This window comes from Lissotriton vulgaris, chromosome 8 (genome assembly GCF_964263255.1).
Source record: "Lissotriton vulgaris chromosome 8, aLisVul1.2, whole genome shotgun sequence".
Classification (NCBI taxonomy): domain Eukaryota; kingdom Metazoa; phylum Chordata; class Amphibia; order Caudata; family Salamandridae; genus Lissotriton; species Lissotriton vulgaris.
Genome location: NC_141696.1, coordinates 1,238,766,480 through 1,238,786,780, shown reverse-complemented (window position 1 = coordinate 1,238,786,780; position 20,301 = coordinate 1,238,766,480). Strand labels below are relative to the sequence as shown.

Below are 20,301 nucleotides of genomic sequence, written 5' to 3'. Positions count from 1 at the left end.
TAAAGCCAGTGATAGCTTACCTCAGGGAACAAGGGGTTTGCATGATAGTGTACTTAAACGACATACTGATCATGGCGCAATCGCTGACTGTAGCGGTTCAGAACTTACTCATGACCATTACTATGTTGCAAAATTTGGGATTCATGGTCAACGAAGCCAAGTCAGTACTCTGTCCCTCCCAGACGATAGACTTCCTCTAACTCCCCCTTAAACTGTTGCTGCTTGATAGGCCGCCTGCAAGTCACCAGACAATAGAGGACCCAGATATTGGCCCTATTTGTCAGCAGGCCAAGATGCTGCAGCCGCCATTCTTTCGAAATTGTTGAAAAAATATTCTGGATCTTCCCCACTCACATACCTTTGTAACACCACTGAGGGCAAGGTGGTGGGACCTCTCTGCTGTCCTAATGCCTCTGTCACTTTATTCATAGCGGCATCATGGGTTTGACTTTATTTTACCACGGTCTTCTTCCACCACAGTCAGGAAGCGCTCCATTACTTCCCCAGATGTTCTTGGTTGTCCGCCATTTTTGCAAGCGCTGCCCCCATAGCGCCTTTAAATCCCACTTCTGACACCACTTGTGGGAGCGCAGGTTTAATATACAAGCCCAACCCCAAGTCTCTCATCTCCTCTGAGGCTTTCTCCTCATTTTTCACAAACAAAATCAAAACCTTAGATACTGAACTCAAGGCCGCTTCTTTCCCCCCTTCGAACTTTGACCCTTTGCCTCATCCTTCTCTGCCGCCACGATCCTTACCAAAGAATTTAGCTCACTGGTCCGAATTTGCATCCTATGACGAAGTCACTGTCGCAAAAATCCTGGCCTCCCTGAACCCCAACAACCACTTCAATGACCCGCTCCCCTCAAACTGTCTCGAGACCGTTACCAAATCCATCATTCCTGTCACTGTCGCAAAAATCCTGGCCTCCCTGAACCCCAACAACCACTTTAATGACCCGCTCCCCTCAAACTGTCTCGAGACCGTTACCAAATCCATCATTCCTAGCTGGACTGCAATCATTAATGCCTCCCTATGACAGGGATCAATACTGACCTCGCTGAAAACAGGCCAAGTCCTACCCATTCTGAAGAAACCGTCTCTGGACCCAGCCTCCCCAGAAAACTTTAGACCAATTTCCAACATTCCGCTCTTAGCGAATGTGCTGGAAAAGTGTGTACAATTACAGCTAAGTCACCACATCAACAACTACCATCTACTCGACGACTGTCAATCAGGTTTCCGACCCGCGCACAGCACTGAAACCACCATGCTCCACATCGTTGATGACGCTCTTCAAGCCCTTGACCAAGACACAACCTGTCTCCTGATCCTCCTTGATCTATCATCGGCCTTCGACATGGTCAACCATGCGATGCTACTCGAACGCCTTAAACTCAGGATGGGATTAGAAGGCACAGTCCTCGACTGGTTCAGATCCTACCTCCAGAACCGATCTCAGAGATTTCTAGTCAATGGCGAACTGTCCGTCCGTCCGCGGTCACGGTGGGAGTCCCTCAGGGATCAACATTGTCCCCTACCCTCTTCAATCTCTATCTGGAACCCCTTGCCGAAGTCCTGCGCAAAGCAAATATCTCCTTTCAAATGTACGCTGATGACACTCAGATCTACATAAAAATCTCATCTCTGGCAGAGATCCTCACCCTGAATGAAGCCCTGAAGCTGACCGTCAGATGGCTCTCCTCCAATCAACTAAAAGTTAATGCCAAGAAAACTGAGTTCCTTCTAATCTCCCCACCCAAGAACAACCCCGACATCCAGACATGGATTAAAGCCATCACAGCCTTAAACTGTTCCCCGACCATTGTGAACTCAGCCAAATCTCTGGGAATCACCTTGGATTATAACCTAAATATGCGAGACCACATCAACACAATGGCGAAATCGGCCAGATTCCACCTGAGCTACCTATGGAAATTGAAACCCTTACTAGACGCTTCGGACCTCAAACTCGCTGTCCAATCATTAGTCATCTCTCGACTGGAATACGGTTGCTCCACTCTCTCTGGCTTACCTAATATCTCGCTGGCACCCTTAAAAGCCTGCCTCAACGCTGCCGCCAGACTACTTACAGGCTCAGAAAAATTCGATCACATCACTCCTCACTTGAAAGCGTTAAACTGGCTCCCCTTTGAGGCAAGGATTCACTTCAAGCTGGCATGCATCACACATAAGGCCCTTCACTCTAACTCCCCTGCGTATCTTGCTCGGAAGCTTGTGTTATCTGGAGGAAACAGAAACTCAAGATCGACGAAGGCCCTCCTACTCCGGCCTGCACGCTTTAGGAAAAGAACAACCTACAATCGGGCTTTCACTGGAGCTGCACCAAGAATATGGAACTCCCTTCCTCCCGACATTAGAAAAATCCCTTCGTTTGCTCGCTTCAAAAAAGAGGCCAAGGCCTTTCTCATGGGTAAATTCCTTGGCTAATCTCGTTCCCTCAGCCACCTGAGAGACTGTTGCTCTATCCTGCGTCCTTGTACCTCACCTTTCTTGTTGATTGTATTATATTTATCCTGCTGTATAGCCTATCATATCCCCCAGGTACAGTACCCGTCTGCTACCCTGTCCCACCTTCATCCCCCTGATTCTCTGTAAGCTCTCCTATGTACTAAGTTGTTATCGTTTTACCTGTTTTTTGCGTGCTATGACCCTGTACTACTCTAGTGTATCTGCAAAGCGCTCTGATACCCTCACGGGTCATGTTCGCGCTCTATAAAACCTTAACATAAATAATAAATAAATAAATAAACAAGCGAGGAGGCTGTATGTATTTGCGAACAGGTTGAGGTTTATTTTCAACAAACTTAATGTCAGGAGAAACAAATGTTCGGGCGTCGCAATAATCTTCTTCAGGTGATTCTTCCTCTTTTACAGTTGGGGTGGAGGGTGATGGTTCCAGCTTCTCGTCTTCGGAGTCCAAGGTGTTTCCCCGGAAGCTCATAAATGAGGAAAGAGAAGGGGCCGTCAGGACAACAGTTTCCTGAATATCTAAAGGGGTATCCCGTCACCACACCTTGGAAGTGTTCTAGTATTTGGCAAAAGTAAGTTCTCAGGATAAGTGACTTAAGAAGGCAGGACTAGTGCGGTGGGGGGGTTAAGAATGGGTCACAAGACTGTTAAACGAAAACAAATATATACCATATCCGGAGGTGTACTCAGGTCCTATCAGTTTAGTTGGCAACCTTTAGTCGATAACCTGGTTCAGGGTACTGGTCACGTTTAAGCTATAGGCTGTCAGCGAAGTATCACACCCAATATAGTACTATACGCAACCTCAATTACGCCCCTCCCGCAATCCTCAGTTACCTACCCACCTCCCTCCCATCCTCATGGTACACCCTCACTCATGGGCCCTGCCGCAAACTCTCCAGAGTTTGCGGCCGCTCTTCAACTTCCTCCGGAAGACTCCACCACTCATCATACAAAGGCTTGTCAGGTTCCTCGTCCTCGATGTCTCCTCTCCTGGGCTCCTTCGCGCCGGCCTCTCCGCAGGGTTTCTCCACCTTCGCCGCTCCTTCCGACGTCTTCTCCCGCTCTCCAGCTTCATACAAGTGCCCGCCCTCCTCCTCGCAGTCCGTTGCTTTCATTGGTCTCCGCCGAGGACTTCCGGGGTCACTTCCATCCCCTTCCGGGTCCTGGCTCCCGGCTCTCTGTAGAGAGACGAAAAAACGGTATGGATGCGTTCTTTCAGGATCGGGAGTTTCCTGGCCGTCAGAAGTCCCGCAATTAACAGTCTGACCACGGAGAGCCTCTGCGCATGGAGACACACCGGTGAGTCCCTCCTCACACTCCTTTAACATTACTTCCAGAACTAAGACAATGTCTCGGAGTGTGGATTATCATGCCTTCCCTAGTAATGCTAAAGTCTGTGTTGTGCAATGTCTTAAGGCCTATGAGGAATGTACCAAGTCCATTCGGTCTGCTGGGGTAGCGCAATTATTGATTGCTTTACAGAAACCTTATAAACCGGTCACTACGGCTACGATACCCAGATGGTTGAAATCTGTTATGCAAGAGGTGGGTATTGATACCCAGGTGTTTGGGGAGCATTCTGTTCGTGGTGCCATGACCTCTAAGAGTTTTATGTTGGGATCTACTGTTCAAGACATTATGCATTCTGCTGATTGGTCTTCCGAATCTACTTTTAAATAGTTTTATTACAAACCGGTGGGTGATATTTCCTCTGTGGTGTTTCATCAGCATTAAACTAGCATAATACAAAGCCTCCGGTCCTGTAATAGAATAAAAAATTAGCTAGCTATCGCTCCAAGAATTTTCAATTCTTTTAAGGACACGGAGGCGAGGATTATCCCACCCGGTTATTTTACAATATTGTAATGTTTACCCACCCGTGTATTTACAGTCTGTTTAAGCAGAAATTATGGGTTTTCTGTCTCTCATTCTTCCAGGGTCTGAGAAGAAGATGCACTAAATATGCTTCCTGTTAAGATGATGTTCTTTCCAGTTGGATTGTTCTTCCACATTGGAGGATGCTATTATTATTGGACTTGAGTTATGTTCATTGACAGTTACTGCTCGAAGCAAAGAAAGAGGAGGATATCCGGTTGTGAGTGGCTCTTATTTGGTCTGACAGGATGTGATGTTACATGTACATCATGGGAAATGTAGTTTTATTTACACAATACTAAGTTTTCATTGGCTGCTGTGTGTAGCAATAAATGAAAGAGAAAGCATAATCCTAGCCTCCGTGTCCTTAATAGAATTGAAAATTCTTGGCGCGATAGCTAGCTAATTTTTTATCCTCGGGTTATCCCCCCACTCTGATTCTCCACCCATAGTTCCCCTACTTTTCCTTTCCCCCACTTCGACCACTAGCTCATTGACACTGCCGATTAACAGAGGCACGGACCGTTTGCAAATGGAGAGCTGGCTAATGGATTACTAATCCACCACCCTTCCAGACTTTCAAAGGCATTTACTGCTGTTTGGCGAACGACTAATATTTTGTATTGGTTTTGAGTGTGTGAACTACCGCTGTCCATTGTTCCCCACCCCTGCACTCCTCCTGTTATCCCACCCTCACCCCTCCTTTTGCTTGAGCTCCCACCCAATGGTCTGCATTTTTTTTCATGTGCAACATGGCTTAAAAAAAAAAACGCTGGCCGCATCTTGCCATTATTTTTATTTTACTCATAAAAAAAACATTGGCAAAGCCGTTAGTACTCGTTTCGCATAGCTGAAACCTATTGGGTTTGCCAGTGCTTGTTAATTCAGTGTTACGCTAGACACTAGCTGCTATAGTGAGATCGTCTGGCGAAGACGGTGGGCGGGGCCTTAGAGGACAGACGTTCTAGATTCTTTCAGTGCCCCGGGGGCGTCGTTGAAAAGGTTACGTTAGTCAGAAACGTGCGCCGGAAGTCGGTTTGCAGAGCGCGGTGCGTCGCTCTCACGTTGGAGGGTGTGCTGGGCTCCCGCGAGTGCTGCTGCCGTGAAGTTGGCGGTTCTTCGTGGGCAGCGGCAACCGGGGGCCCTGAGGCAGCGCATGGACAACCGCTGCCGGCGGACATCTTGCCGGTGCTCGCGTGCCGTTCATGGGCGAGGAGGAGAATAGGAAACAGGTGATGGACCTTACTGTGCAATGGAGGCCGCGGCCTACGGCGGGTGGGGAATCGAGCGGTTAGGTCTTATGAGCCGTTCTTCTTCTGGCCACAAGCCGTTAGACGACATTTCTCGGGCATACAGGGTGTCTCGTATGCAGGCATTGAGGAGCGAGCAATGCGTGTTCAGGATTTCAATGCCGGGCTTCCATGCCCGTCTGTGGGCGCTGTTGGTGATATTCTTGATGTGCAATAATTGCGAACTGCCTTTGGTTAAAGGTGTCTGTCTCACATTTAAATGGGCATATAAAAGGACTTCTTTAATAGGAGACCTTTTGTTGGGTTTATATTTCAGTTTTGCCTTTTCGTAATTTGGCGCGTCTGTGTAAGTTTATCAATGTTCCTTAGTTAAAGGTGCAGTTTTATGCCGACTTTTCTGTTGCCAACTTTCAGCCCGGCCAAAGTTTGACATGTGGAGAATTTTTCACGCAGTACAGTATTTCTTGTTTTGTAGACGCCCACCATTTAAAAATGTGACTGTAGATTTGCCAGAGATTTAATGTAATCTATTCAATTAAATGGCAGGAAAGCTACAAGGAAACCTTAGCATAGGTGCTTAGTGCTCGTTCCTAACTCAGCTGTTGCGTACTTTAAATTGGAATGTCACAAATTCGACTCTCCTACAATGCTCAGTAGCTATGCATATATATATATAATTGTGTGCATGTATATTATGTATACATACATAATGGCATCTGCTGCAACACTCAGTGCATGTTCAAAGGGGCAGTGTGCTTGTTCTGTGATATGACCTAATGTATATGTGGCACAGAAACCTTTTTGTTTTCAAGAATGTGTTGGACGAGGGATCCTATGTTGTGAAATGTTTAACAGCAATGGTGTATACTATTGGATTGTGGAGAAGATTAAGTTGGATGGATTGATAAGCTTATGAAGCGTTGTTTCAATCTTGTCACTCAGCCTGCTTTGTTCAGAGTAAATACTTGAAACGGATACACCTTCTGTAGTTTGTCAACTAAGTAGCTTGACTGTTTTATTGTTGGGTACGTTATTGTACCTCATCTTATTGTGTGTAGTCTTCTTAATGATCGGATGCAACAAAGGTCCGTGGCTGAACTGCTTTAAAGTTTGAACCTGACAATTCTGTGTGTCTTTATTCAAACATTTTGATGCAGAGACCCCCTTTCCAAATTGTTGGGTGTAAGGACTCCCTCCTGGCAAAAAGTGCTAGAACCTGGTACTCCTCATTATCGACCACCATAACCTCCCTCAAATTCCACGGCAAATCATTTTTACGGTGGGGAAATATTATTAAACAGTGTTTAGCAAAACAAAGGCTTGTTGGTGTCTGTTGTTCAGTATCAGAGGCTTACCACACAGTTTAAACTCAGTCTCCAAAATTAATTACCGAAAAATGAACAGTGATACTTTATTTTTCACAAACACATCATAATTTGACACAACTCGCTTGGGTGATAGCACCTTTATAAACTAATGTGATGGGTTTAACACACAAATATAGCAATAAGCTACAAAAAGGTGACCTGTCCAGCTTTGCAAAGGGCTTTCTATTGTGCGGCACCACATGTTGCTGCTTTTTAGTAACTTTTGAACTGTTTGAGCTATAAACACGTTTTTTATAATTAAAATCAGCAGATTATGTGGCAAATTCTATAATGTGAAAATTGCCACACAGAGCATAATTCCTATCAATCAGGTTTCTTGTTAAGCATAACCCGTGAGGTCTCAAGGTGCTGGTGGGGGGTTTGCAATTAATTTGAAGAGCCTGGTCTTAAGGTCCTTCCTGAATTGAGGAAGCAGTGGTGATTGATTGCCTGAAGTGCAGAGGCAGGGAGTTGATCTTCCCAGCGAGGTAGAAGGATCTTCCATCTGTGGTCTTGTGCATCTGTGGGATAGTGGCCAAGGCCAGTTTGGCAAAGCGTAGTAGTCTAGTGGGAGTGTAGACGGAGGGGCGGTGGTTGCGGTATGCAGGCCTGGCATTGTGAAGGGCTTTGTAGGCGTGCGTTAGGAGCTTGAAAGTAATTCTCGCGTTGATAGATGGCCAGTGAAGATCTCTAAGGTGCCCGGTCATGTGGCTGTGGCATGGGATATTTAGGTGGAGTTTGACAGAGGCGTTCTGGATGTTCAGCAGTTTCTTTTGAAGTTTTTGGGTGGTGCCGTTGTTAGTCTGCTGCTGACGAGTGCATGGGTGACCGTTCTTTTGGACTCAGTGGGTATCCACTTAGAGATCTTAAGAAGCAGGCAGTGTGTGTAAGCAAGAGGATGAAACATTGTTGATTGGCGGTTCGAGCACTTGGCGCCACCAGGAGTCGTCCCCGGCGGAGCCCAGGATGAAGACTTCGGTCTTGTCTGAGTTAAGATTGAGGCAGCTGTCCTTAATCCAGGTGGCGAGTGCCTTAATCCCATTGTGGTAGTTGCTCTTGACGTCTGTAGGTTACACGTCTGTGAGGGAGAGAATAAGCTGGATGTCGTCAGCGACTATGTTGTCTGTGGTGTGGGACGATGGCTGCAAGCGGGGTCATGTAGATATTGAAGAGGATGGGGCTCAGAGAGGACCCCTGAGGCACTCCACAGCAGATCTCTGTGGGTTCTGAGTAGAATGATGGAAGTCTGTGATGAGCTGGTGAGGATCCATTCTAGGGCGTTGTCAACCGTTGCTGGCGTCGTGGAGTCTTGCGCAGTGTGTTGGGGGATACTGTGGAATGTGGCTGAGAGGTCCAAGTGGATGAGGACAGCATTTTGACTTGGTCAAGGAGTGTGCGCATGCCCTCTTTAGCGGCGAGGAGAGCATTCTAGGTTCTGTGGTTGCTTCTGATGCCAGAGTGTGAGAGGTCCATGGTGTGGTTAGTTTCGATGAACTCATAGAGTTTGGCGGTGATGGCTTTCTTGATGACCTTGGCTGGGAAGGGTAGCAGAGAGAAGGGTCTGTAGTTGTTGAGGTCCATATGGTCATCAGGGGCTTGATCTCTGCGTGTTTCCAGTGTTTGGGGAAGGGGGCGGGCTTGATGGAGCAGTTGATAGTGCAGCAGAGTTTGAGTGCAATGGAGGTGCCGGTCTCTGAAGATGTGAGGGCAGGGATCAGAGGGGGCTCTGGAGTGGATGCTCTTCATGATTCTGAGGGTGGCGTCCGCAGTGAAGAAGATCCAGTTGGGCAAGGTTTGCTCGGGTCTGGAGTTAATGGGAGAGGTGGTTGCGGATGGGGGGGTGGGTCTTGGGTTGCAAAGCTGTTGTAGATCGCCTTATTTTTGCGGTGGAAGAAGGTAGCAGGTTGTCCCAGAGGTCTTGAGGGGTAATATCTGCTGTCTCTGTGCTGGGTTTGGCAAATTCTTTGACCAATTTGAAGAGCTCTTTGTTGTGTGTTTTGGCAGTGATGCATTCCTGGATGGCTGCTTCCTTTGTTGCTCTGATGTGGTGGTGTGCGGTGACCGTTTTTGAAAGTTGCGTGGTCAACTATAGTCTTACTGCTCCTCCGTCATTTCTTGAGCCGTCTGCAGGTCCACCTGTACTATTGCAGGATGAGTGATAATCGGCTGGCTTTCTTGGAGGGCTGCTTGCCTGAGTTTTTTGAGGGGAACCAGTGTGTTGGCGCATTTGAAGATCAGAAGTGGAGTTGCGTGCTGAGGTTTTGGCGCTCGTGGATGTCTGTGGTGGGGTTTTGTAGAGTGTGGTGGTGAGCTTGTCTTCGGTGACCTTGTTCTGGATTCTGCAAGAGTTGCTGTGGGCGTGGTGGTGTACAGAGGGTTGGTGAAGAAGTGGTCCCAATTGCGGTCGGTCCAGTATTGCTCGGAGGTTTGGCTGACAGATGTTGTTGCCTGCGGAGATATAATGGCTGTAGCGCACGACATCTGAGAAAAACCATATTATATTTAATGGGATGCTGATGGCTTGGCTTTTATAGCTGCATGGAACTGGAGGTTACTGAACATCATTGATTGTAATTAAAACATAACATGTACAGTCATTAATAATGAACCTTGTGGTCCACGTAAGATGCTTTCTTTAATTCCAAGGGAGGAAGTAGTCCCTCCGTCTTCTTTCTCTCTGTTTTTATAAAACTGTGTTAATTTTTAACATTCTGAAAACAGGTGCTTCTATTTTAGGAAAAATTGACTCCTATTTATAATTTTTAGGTCGAGCAGACCTTACTCTCAATGCGTGAGCATTGAGAGTGTCTGCTTCAGACCTTTTGTAGCCCGTATGGGGAATGAGTTGGGAATGAGGACACCAATCTGTTACGAGCGTTTTTCCTCGCGGGAGCGCGCGTCTGATACCTGCGCATGCGCATGCCCTGGCTCTCACACAGACACAGGCAGCCCCCACCCCTCTGCATGCACACACGCAGGCACACTATCCCCTGCCTCGCATTCTCTCAATCACACACAGTCACGCATGCGCACACACACACACGCACGCACACACAGGCCTTCACATTAGCCCTGGCCCTCCCCTCCCCTCCCACTCACCGGGCTCTTTCGGCGTGTTTCGTGTCTCCTCTGCAGCGCTGGTCGGAGTCGGCCGGCTTCACTGCTTCCTCGGCGGCGGCGGGCGGAACTTCCTGCTGGATTGCAGGCCCCGCCCCGTCTCGGCCAAAAGTGCCTGACTTCCCGTTTACACGGAGCAGGGCTGCGGCGGTGATTTCGAATGCTCATTAAGTTATTGAATTTTTTTTTACTGCTTTTAACATAAAAATGCGGGCCAAGCCAATAAAATATAGTCTTGTGACTACCCTGCGCTTGTCTTATTTACTGACGCCAGTGTGGTGCTGAGTGGCGAGCGGCGACGCACGCGGGGCGGCTCTGAGGTGGAGGCAGCGCGCGCAGGGGAGGGTAGCGCTTCGGTACGGTGTGAAGTGCGACATACGGGCAGTGCTGACTGACTGGGGCTGTAAACCGATGGAGGGGGCTGCTGAAAGAAGGACGGGACGGCAATCCGAAGCAGGGAAGGAAAAAACAACAGGAGACTGGTAGACAGGCGGCGCCCGGCTTACGGCTGTGGTAAGTCAACGCATGTACTGTTTAAAGTCGGAATGTATAGCATTAAAGCGATCGAGGAGTTGGTGTGGCTTTTATCGGTCTGAAATGTCTAAGGAGATAGAACTGTACCCGGCAGCCGAGCGGTTGTCGTGTTAAAGGAGTCTAGTATTAACACAATTTCACAGGTTAGTTCCTTAAACTTCCTATTCTGCTAGCAGTGCACTATGAACCTCGGTGCAGTAAAGGGTATTGATAAGCATCCTTAAATGCGACGGGGTATGCGGTTGAATACTGAAAGAGAAACCCCACTGCTGAAGTATGGAGCTCACGAGGACCAGAGCACCTAAGTGTTAGAAAAGCCGAGTGTCAAATTGTCTTTTTAACGCTAGCAGCACGTCCTCTGCACGTTCTTGCATCTTGACAGTTTATGGATGCAAGAAACTATTTATTGAAGTTTCCAGAGTGCATTTTTAACTGAGAGCTGTTGTTATGTGTTTAAATTATGTCCGCTGCTCCATATGTGCAGCTGCCTATTTCCCAATTCCTAACTCTGCAACTGCTCATCATACTTCACGCTGGCTTCCGTCTTCCAGCAGGAGCTTTCAGTGCTACATCTTAAAATAAAATAGCATTAGTAGCACTGCACCGCGGTTCTTTCAAGAGGCAAAGGCCGGCTGGCAAGGCTTGCAGAAATGGTCTCAGCTCTGTATGGGTGTAGGAGCACGACTGCCTATGCCCCCCCCTCTCTCTCTGAAGAGCTTCGGTCAGAGTGGTGAACCTGCCGTCCTTGCAAAAGACGTCTGAAGACTGCATGCAGCACTGAAGAGGCAAGGCTCGATCGAGCACGTGACAGCAAGGAGTCTCCTACTGCTGCAGCTTCAAGGCATCTACAAATATATGTAATACAAGAAGTGTGCAAACTTTTTTATTATCGCACACACCCTTTGTAAGCACTGGTTTCATGATCTTTAACAGAGTTATAAGTATGTGCTCAGCCCCCCCAACCACCCAAGCTAACAATTACAGGAGGATATTAAGTATATTTATTTATTGAATAGTAGTTTGTTACGCGCATACTGTGCATTCCTAGCACTAATGTTGGATCCTAAGCAACTACTGACCTACTCGCCCACTCTCTCTCTCACTCACTGACTGACTCTCCCACTCACTGACTGACTCTCCCACTCACTGACTGACTCTCCCACTCACTGACTGACTCTCCCACTCACTGACTGACTCTCCCACTCACTGACTGACTCTCCCACTCACAGACTGACTCTCCCACTCACAGACTGACTCTCCCACTCACAGACTGACTCTCCCACTCACAGACTGACTCTCCCACTCACAGACTGACTCTCCCACTCACAGACTGACTCTCCCATTCATGCTCACTCATTCTCAACACATATTACATTACAAATGCAATAGGTGTCACATTTGCGAAAGTTTAAGCTATTGGTATTGTAAATGACAATGCTATTAATGTATCTATTTTCAAAACCAACACATAAATAAAAAATGTGTCATTTACAATGCCAATAGCTCAAACTTTCCTAATGCGAGACCTATTGCATTGCAAATGCTTGTTTTGCTGCTGTTGTTGACTTAGTCATTTTTTTTCGGGGGCTGAATGGCCATGAAAATCTGAGCAGGGTGAGCAATGTCCTAGCACTCCCCGAGCCGGCGTTAAAACATCCCGCTGTGTGCAGTGGTTGCCGCATTGGAACCCTCTTACTAGAGTTAAAGGCTTTTGTCAAGTGAGCTGTCTGAAGTGGTCGGTTATTTTTCTCTAACACATTTAAATAAATAGCCTGTACATTAGTATTACAAATATTCCAAGCTATATCTGGTATTACAAAAGCAATGTTTTTTGTAATTAAGTGTGATGCAAACAAAGAGTTAAATAGGAGCAAAGCAGAACACTTTACTTAGTGATGTGCAAATTACACACATTTGCATAAACTCTATTTCCAAACATTGTTTTTACACTCTATAGTTTTATCAATAGAGCCGCATGTCAGTGGAAAAGTTTGTGGCCATTTCAATGTAAAATCTACTGATAACAAATGAGTGTGCTACCACTTCATGCTTAGTTATGCATTTATTAAAAGTGATAGTTTTTAACTATGATTTGAGAAACATTCCTTCTGTCTTGATGAATGCTGTTAATGAAATAAGATGCAAGTCAGGAGTCTTGTATCCTCTATGTGGCTAGATTTGTATTATATATGGAAAAAAGTTTAGTCTATTGCGTCAAACACGTTTTTAGGTCTCGCCTAGACGAAAGCAAAAGCGAAGCTTTTGCTGTCTATGCGAGACAACTTATGTTGCCACTTTTCTGGGAATGGTGTGGACATCAGACTGTTACGAGCTTTTTCTGCTGTAGTCAGGCTGTCACGAGCTTCTCCTTTGGAGATTTGACCTCGTGAGCGCGCCTTGACTGCATCTAATGGGCCGTGCGCTTCCTTTAGTCAGTTTCACTTTGTTTCATTTCTTTCAAAGTGCAGGCGTCAATGTGTCTGGAGATCCATGGTGCGCGCCACGCCTCCCTCGCTGCCTGGAACGTGTGCGCGTGCTCCCCAGCCTGTCGCAAGCACGCCTCCTTCTGGTTTACCGTGGGCCGGGCGCTTGCTTCATAGTGAGTTTCGCTTTCAAGGGGCAGGCGTCAACGCGTCTGGTAGTTGTTGATGTGGAGTGCCGGGCGTTCCGACACCCCTGTAACACTGACGAAGCCCCCGGGCTCCCTAACGCTGCGCCTCCTGTACAGTTAGAGCTGCGCGCGCTCTGCACCCAGCGGGAGCTCGCCCAGCTTTTAGCAGTTCTTGCAGTCATGCGCCCTCTAGTGGCCCGGTGTGGTAGAAGAGCTCGCGCGCGGCTGACGTCAGCGCCGCGGCCGCCTGAGCTTGGAGGCTGATGGAGCGCGAGACGGGCGCGCGGGCAAAGAGTTGCTGGCGGAGCAAGGAGTTTGGGGGGTGGGGGGCACGCGGGCAGCCGGAAGGGAGCAGGAGCATCTGGCGGACGCGCGGCTGGACCAACGGGGTGCAGGGGCGCCTCCCGCCGCCGCCAGTCCGGCAGCAGCCATGGCACGTGCGCTCGCTGCCATCCTCGGGACTTTGCTTGTGACTTGTGACTGCGGTGCGGGAAGGCTAGACTTACACAGGTAAGGAGAGCTGCGGATGGGACAGATCTGGGCGCTGGGGGGCGGGCAGCCCCCTTGTTGTGATTTTGGTTGATGCTCTGTTGCAGCAGAGAACCGGTGACATGGGACGTCGTCTACCCCTGTACTGCCAACAGTGCCCCTGCAGTGCTAACTGTGTCTATGCCAAGCTAAGGGGTGCACGGGCACAGGATGCATCGGTAGTTTAAGGGTGAAAGTGTTCATGTAGAGGCCCGTGGCGTGGGTGAGCCCCTCCCTATCAGTGCATGCAACAGTGTGCGGACTTGGCAAACTCCTCACCTGTGACTCGAGAGCTCTCTGGCAGCAGGCGCCCTGGCACGGCACATGGTATCAGCAGAAACTTCAGGGTGGCGGCCAAGGCTGCCCCTTTCCTCACCCGAAACTGCCCCCTGGTCTGTCTCAGGATTTCTATGCTTCCATTCCTGTGCCCTTTCAGCTTTTGTTGCAACTCCTGATGCTACCCTCTTCCTATACCATGAGGGTGCCCTCGCCACCATGCTGTATCACTCCCGTTGTATGTGCCCTCATGCCCAATGTGGCTCCCCTCCTTCCTTCTCTGTCGGCTCGCCGCAGTTGCCCTGTCCTGTGCATCTGACCTCAGGTCTGTCTCCTGTGGGCATATCTGCGGTGTCTTTACCCGAGATCTGCCCTTTCAGTTGTCCTATTCTCTGCTCTTTCAGTTGTCCTATTCTCTGCTCCTCTTCATAGCTTAGGATCTGTGTATTTTTGCGGTCAGGGGGTGGGGGCACCAAAGTCTGCATGGTTTGCACAGGGTGCACCCCATGCAGCGGCTCCCGCTCGGAGCCGATGTGCACTTTAAATGGGCAGGTACAGTTGGATACAGAGTTTCTGCACTTTACTTATGAAGGGGGAGCACCTGCCCTTCTCAGCAGAGATGCAGGGGAATATTACCGTCACTTCGCAGTATCCCGCGGGTATTCTGGGACAGTGAGTACCTAAACTTCTGTATTTCCCTTTCAAATACTGGAACAGGAGCACACCCAAACCTAATGTCAAATGTGCTCCAAGCCCACTGACAGTCACTCCTTCTCGGGCAGTCTCCAGGGAATCTTGGCAAAGCTCGCCCGCGCCCTCCGCACCTCCTGTGAACTTCCTGTGCCGGTCGCTGAGCAGACACTGCCTGATAAACATACTTCCCATGGCGGGTCGACTGGGTGGGACAGGCCTTATGCCAGTCTCCTCAGCGGGGGATCATCAGTAAACATTTAAGAAGAACGGGGGGGGCGCGGTTCGCTCCAAACGCATCTCTTTCCAGAGATGGTGCGATGCCCTGCAGTTTCAAAGTTTGGAGCCAGGGCACCAGCCACTTAATCCTGGCGCTCCCCTCCCTTCACCTAAAGTGTCTGACACTGGGCAAATCTCTGTATTTCCCAGTTCCACCGCTTTCTTATCAACGTGAGGGCTGGGAGCACTTAGGCTGAAGTCTGACGAGCCTTGCTAAAATTAAGTAAAGTTCACACTAAACTCTACGCCTAGCCGCAAATTGACCCCAAACTCTACTCATCTCGGGTTCCGTTGCTGAATAGCATCCTAGCAGGGGCGTCTGTCAGTCATGGTGGTTCTCCCCTTGGGGCAGGCTACATGCCACCTGAATTTGTAATCTGTAAATATGTAACTCTCACCTCGAATAACCGTAGTAGCCATAAATGTGGTTCCTTACTACCTTGTTACTTTAAACCTTCTCATGTAGCACTCCTTGCTCCAATGTAGAGCGCTCTGACGCCTCTGGTAGTGCAGGCGCTATATAAAATCGCATACATAAATCTGTAATATTGACTAGTGCGTGTTCTTGGAATTGTCCCAGTTGACTTGCTATGACTAATAAAGTACATTTGAATTGCATTTTGCTGAGGCCCTGTAATCCACCCTCCCCCCGGAGTCTTCTTTGGGGCTCGTTAAAAGCACACACTTGAAGCGAGCACCAGGCACACACACCACCAGCCGTCAGTGCACGCTTCCACCAGGCACACACACCACCAGCCGTCAGTGCACGCTTCCACCAGGCACACACACCACCAGCCGTCAGTGCACTCTTCCACCAAGCACACACACCACCAGCTGGCATTGCACACTTCCACCAGGCACACACACCACCAGGCATCAGTGCACGCATCAATTGTTAACGCATCCCCAATTTACTATTGTAGCAATCGCAGTATGGTGCACTTTACTTCTAAACATGTCAGTGCACACTTTTCCACCAGGCACACACACCACCAGCCTTCAGTGCACGCTTTCACCAGGCACACACCACCATCCGTCAGTGCACGCTTTCACCAAACACACACACCACCAGCCGTCAGTGCACGCTTTAGCCAGGCACACACCATCAGCTGTCAGTGCACGCTTTCACCAAGCACACACAATACCAGCCGTCAGTGCACACTTCCACCAGGCACACACACTACCAGCCGTCAGTGCACGCTTCCACCACACACACACCACCAGACGTCAGTGCATGATTTCACCTGGCACAATCACACATACCACCAGCCGCCAGTGCACACTTTCACCGGGCACAAACAGAACCAGCCTTCAGTGCACGCTTCCACCAGGCACACACCACCAGCTGTCAGTGCACGCTTTCATCAAGCACACACACACACACACCACCAGCCGTCAGTGCACGCTTTCACCAGGCACACACCACCAGCCGTCAGTGCACGCTTTCACCAGGCACACACCACCAGCCGTCACTGCACGCTTCCATCAGGCACACACCACCATCCGTCAGTGTACGCTTTCACCAACACACACACCACCAGCCGTCGGTGCACGCTTTAGCCAGGCACACACCACCAGCTGTCAGTGCACGCTTTCACCAAGCACACACAATACCAGCCGTCAGTGCACACTTCCACCAGGCACACACACCACCAACCGTCAGTGCACACTTCCACCACGCATACACACCACCAGACATCAGTGCACCATTTCTACAGGCACACACACCACCAGCCATCAGTGCACACATCAATTGTTAACGCATCCACAATTAACTATTGTAGATATCGCAGTATGGCACACTTTACTTTCCGCGCAACCACTGCATCACTCAGCGCAACCACCGCATCACTCAGCACCACCACAGCATCACTGGTTCAAATATGTTCTCTCAATGTTTCAAGCTTTATTACAAATGTCACAAAAAGATGTTAATATTTCACTTCTGTTCTTGGATTTTCGTCACAATAAAATACACTGAACATAATATTCACAAAAGTTATTTACAAAAGTTTAAGCTATTGCCATTATAAATTAGAATCACTTTTAAGTATTAATTATTAAAAAGAAATAAAAGCCATTTTTATTTGTAATAACACATGTAAGTCACGTAAATACAAAACATGTTGCATTACCAATGCTATAGGTGTCACATTTGTGAAAGTTATAACTATTGGCATTGTAAATGACAAAGCTATTAATTACGTTATTTAAAAAAAAAACACATAAATAAAAAAATTGTCATTTACCATACCACTATCTCCAACTTTCCTAAGGCGAGACCTATTGCATTGCAAATGCTTGTTTCTACGGCAGACATGCTGAACTTGCACATTTGAAGGTGCTCTCATATATGATGAAGAAAATGGCAGCTCAAGTTAAATTATTTGCTCATGATCACATCATTTGAAACCAGTTTATGGGTCAAGAGCATTACAAATAGGTCAAGTAGATTCTGTAAGTCACTAGACCAGTAGGTCTAGTAACATTTCATGATTTTTCGAGGCCTGATGGCTTACTGTGTGCTTCTGCAGTGTACACACTGCAGTCTTTCTCTGCTGCTGCATGGGGGAGAGGACTGACTTGGGTGCAGGCGAGCAGTCATATGCTGAGGGAGGCACTGTCTAGGTGGGAGACCAGCTGTGGTAACAACTAGCACAGTGCAATACACAGTATGAGATTGACAGCTACAAAATGCACAAATGTTTTACAATAAATTGGTGCTTCCAAAATATAGATTTTAGGAATACCCAGGCCCTGTGTAATGCAATATTTTTTTTTTTTTACCTGTCACTTCAGCACCTCCTATGGGAAAGTAAGCACTATGTAAATATAATTAAAATAAAAGAACACACTTAACAGCTCAGTTGTTAACTACCACTCAAAAAGAATAAATCTTTGTCATCACAAAGCTTCGAGTGATTCGATCCATTAAAGTCAAATCCGGCTCCCAAGCATCTTTTTTAAATCTGCAGATTAACCTTTGCATTTGCGGTGTGACTCGTGTACATTTGAATTCTTTAAGGCAAGCAGGCACCTTGGCAGGAAAGCTTGTTTAGCTGTCTGCCCGGCTTCGGTTTTACAGCACAGGACACTCTCTGAATGACACTCCAGCTGAAACATTTTAACTATTGAAATTAACAGTCCTGTGACATTTGTTTTTTCTTAAACAAAGAGTAAATGTGCCCCCCCCAGATTGAAGACCTCTGTTTTAGAGTGTGAAAAAACATTTTCATTTGTTAGGTGAGACGGTGAGCTTGATAAGTTGAACCCTAATCTTGGTGAAAACTTTCAGGCTCTCAATTTGGGTTACAAATTGTCAACTATAAGCAAGTTTCTATAGTAGCGCGAGGGTTCTACTTTACTGGCTGGACTAGGCATGCAAGAGGGAGGATAGATTCACAACAAGCGTTCTACTTGATGCTATCAACTTTTTTTATCTTACCCAATACCCTAGAAGAGGTACCAGCATTCCTGCTGAGTGGCATGTGGTCTGAAAAGGGCTTGTTAACCAACAGGCACAGTGTGATGTATCTGGTCTGAGAGGAGCCCATAGGAGAAGGCACATATGGGAGTGACAGAAAGGCGAGACCAGTGTGACCAGGATACTGACCAGCAGGGTGTAGGCTGTGAATGATTAGAAGCTCTATTCGCACCCACCTTTTCTACGACCTGTGAAGTATTTGGCACTAATGCTGTAACACTAGCTAAGCGCAGTAATTTTAACCTTTGGAGTATTGCTCTAAATTACTTGCACTAGGGTGTTTTTTATGCTTAATCACAATACCAACTTTGATCTGGTATTTGCTTTAAATAGACGTTTATAGCATTCTGATGAGTGTCAGGCAAGAAGTAGTCAGTCTGACCGCATAGTTGATATTCGATTATTTTTTGTTTATTGGTGCTGCGAGAAAGATATGAATGATGTGGAGTTTCACTGTTTGATACTGAAAGTAGGGAAGCTCAAATAACTTGATAAACATGTGAAACCTTTACAGGTACTACAGTAGTGACATTGCTCGCTATTGGTGGGAATGCTCTTTAACCACAGCGCAAATTCCACGGTTTAATAAAGTGGTCGGGCCGACTCGGCCAACGGACGTGCGCGGCACTACGTAGGTAGTGCTCGCGTCGGCCGACAAAAGCAGCAAAGGGGATACTTCTTTTGCACAAAGTGGCACTGAGGTTGTGGCTCTGCTGCGGAGTCACTTGGCATAATTAATATGCATATTTATTTCATCCTATCCTATGAAATCGATGAGACTAAATATTTCAAATTCATTAAACATACATAATTCGTAGCGATAACCTGGTTTGTGTTAATGATCTTGTATCCTTTCAGATATGCAATGGTGTTTACTCTTGTCACTTCAGTGTTAAAGTTCCACCATTCGGTATTCCCAATATTCCTACTTCACAGCCAAAACATAGGACCGCTTAATCAGTTGAAGTCCAACAATTCCGTAGTAGCTATTCTTAAGTCATTGTCTCCTGTGGGATTAGGGAACTCTTCCAGGAATACTGGTCCATGCTTTTGGCCCAAATTGGTCAGGGCCTCAGGATGCAACTCATGGAAACACTGCCTTCACCAACTGTGAGACATCTATTGATTCACATACTTGAAAAATTAATTTAAATCTTTTTCCTCAAAAGCAAAACTTGATCTCGGTTGGGTGGAAGGAAGCCTTTTATGAAACCAACCACGCTCGGTCAGTAGTAGCTAGTATTGTAAAAATCGATAGGGGCTAGACTCAGTCCACATCTTTACAGCAACCGAACCCTTACAGTGCCATGCTCTCTTGTCAGTGTGCGTTAGGTTTTTAAAAAATGTCAATAGCACTCAAAAAGTTTGGCACATGCCTTCTGGTTCTTTCGCATATTGACAAGACATGTCTCCCTTATTACCCATTAATTATGCTGCCTGGAAGTATCAGGACTAGGCTATAAATGTGTTGCCATGCATAAAGTCGATACATCTATAACACTGGATCTGTCTTGCCAACAGGAACTTATCTAAATAACAACCCTGCATGAGCATTCCAGTCACAATTTCCTGCCTTGAACGCAATCTCTAAATATACAAAAAAGTTAGGGGTGGTGGAGGTCCTTTTTCTTCAGACAGCATCTTCTTTTATTAGATTCATGAAAGAAACTAAAAACGTGGCTGTATGTGCAGTAATTTCCATCAGTTACTGCCAGGCTCAGTTGTTAAGTTATTATTTTTCCTTCTGTTCCTCTTAACCCCTTCGAGGCTGATGACGAGCTGGGCTCGTCATGG

The 20,301-nt window shown here is 47.3% G+C and overlaps 1 protein-coding gene across 6 annotated transcripts in view; it reads left to right on the top strand.

Moving 5' to 3' along the window:
- The first annotated feature begins 5,381 nt into the window (after positions 1–5,381).
- Positions 5,382–20,301, top strand: part of USPL1 (ubiquitin specific peptidase like 1) — a 388,707-nt gene continuing 373,787 nt past the window's right edge. For 2 of the 6 annotated variants that reach the window (XM_086935145.1, XM_086935143.1), the window contains exon 1: positions 5,406–5,603. Coding sequence is in view for 3 of the 6 variants with exons in the window: in XM_086935148.1 (XP_086791274.1) it covers positions 5,577–5,603 (27 nt within the window). In the remaining 3 variants the exon portion in view is untranslated. Of the gene's footprint in view, positions 5,604–20,301 lie in introns of all 6 variants that reach the window. The other 4 variants (XM_086935147.1, XM_086935148.1, XM_086935144.1 and 1 more) reach the window with 4 other exon arrangements.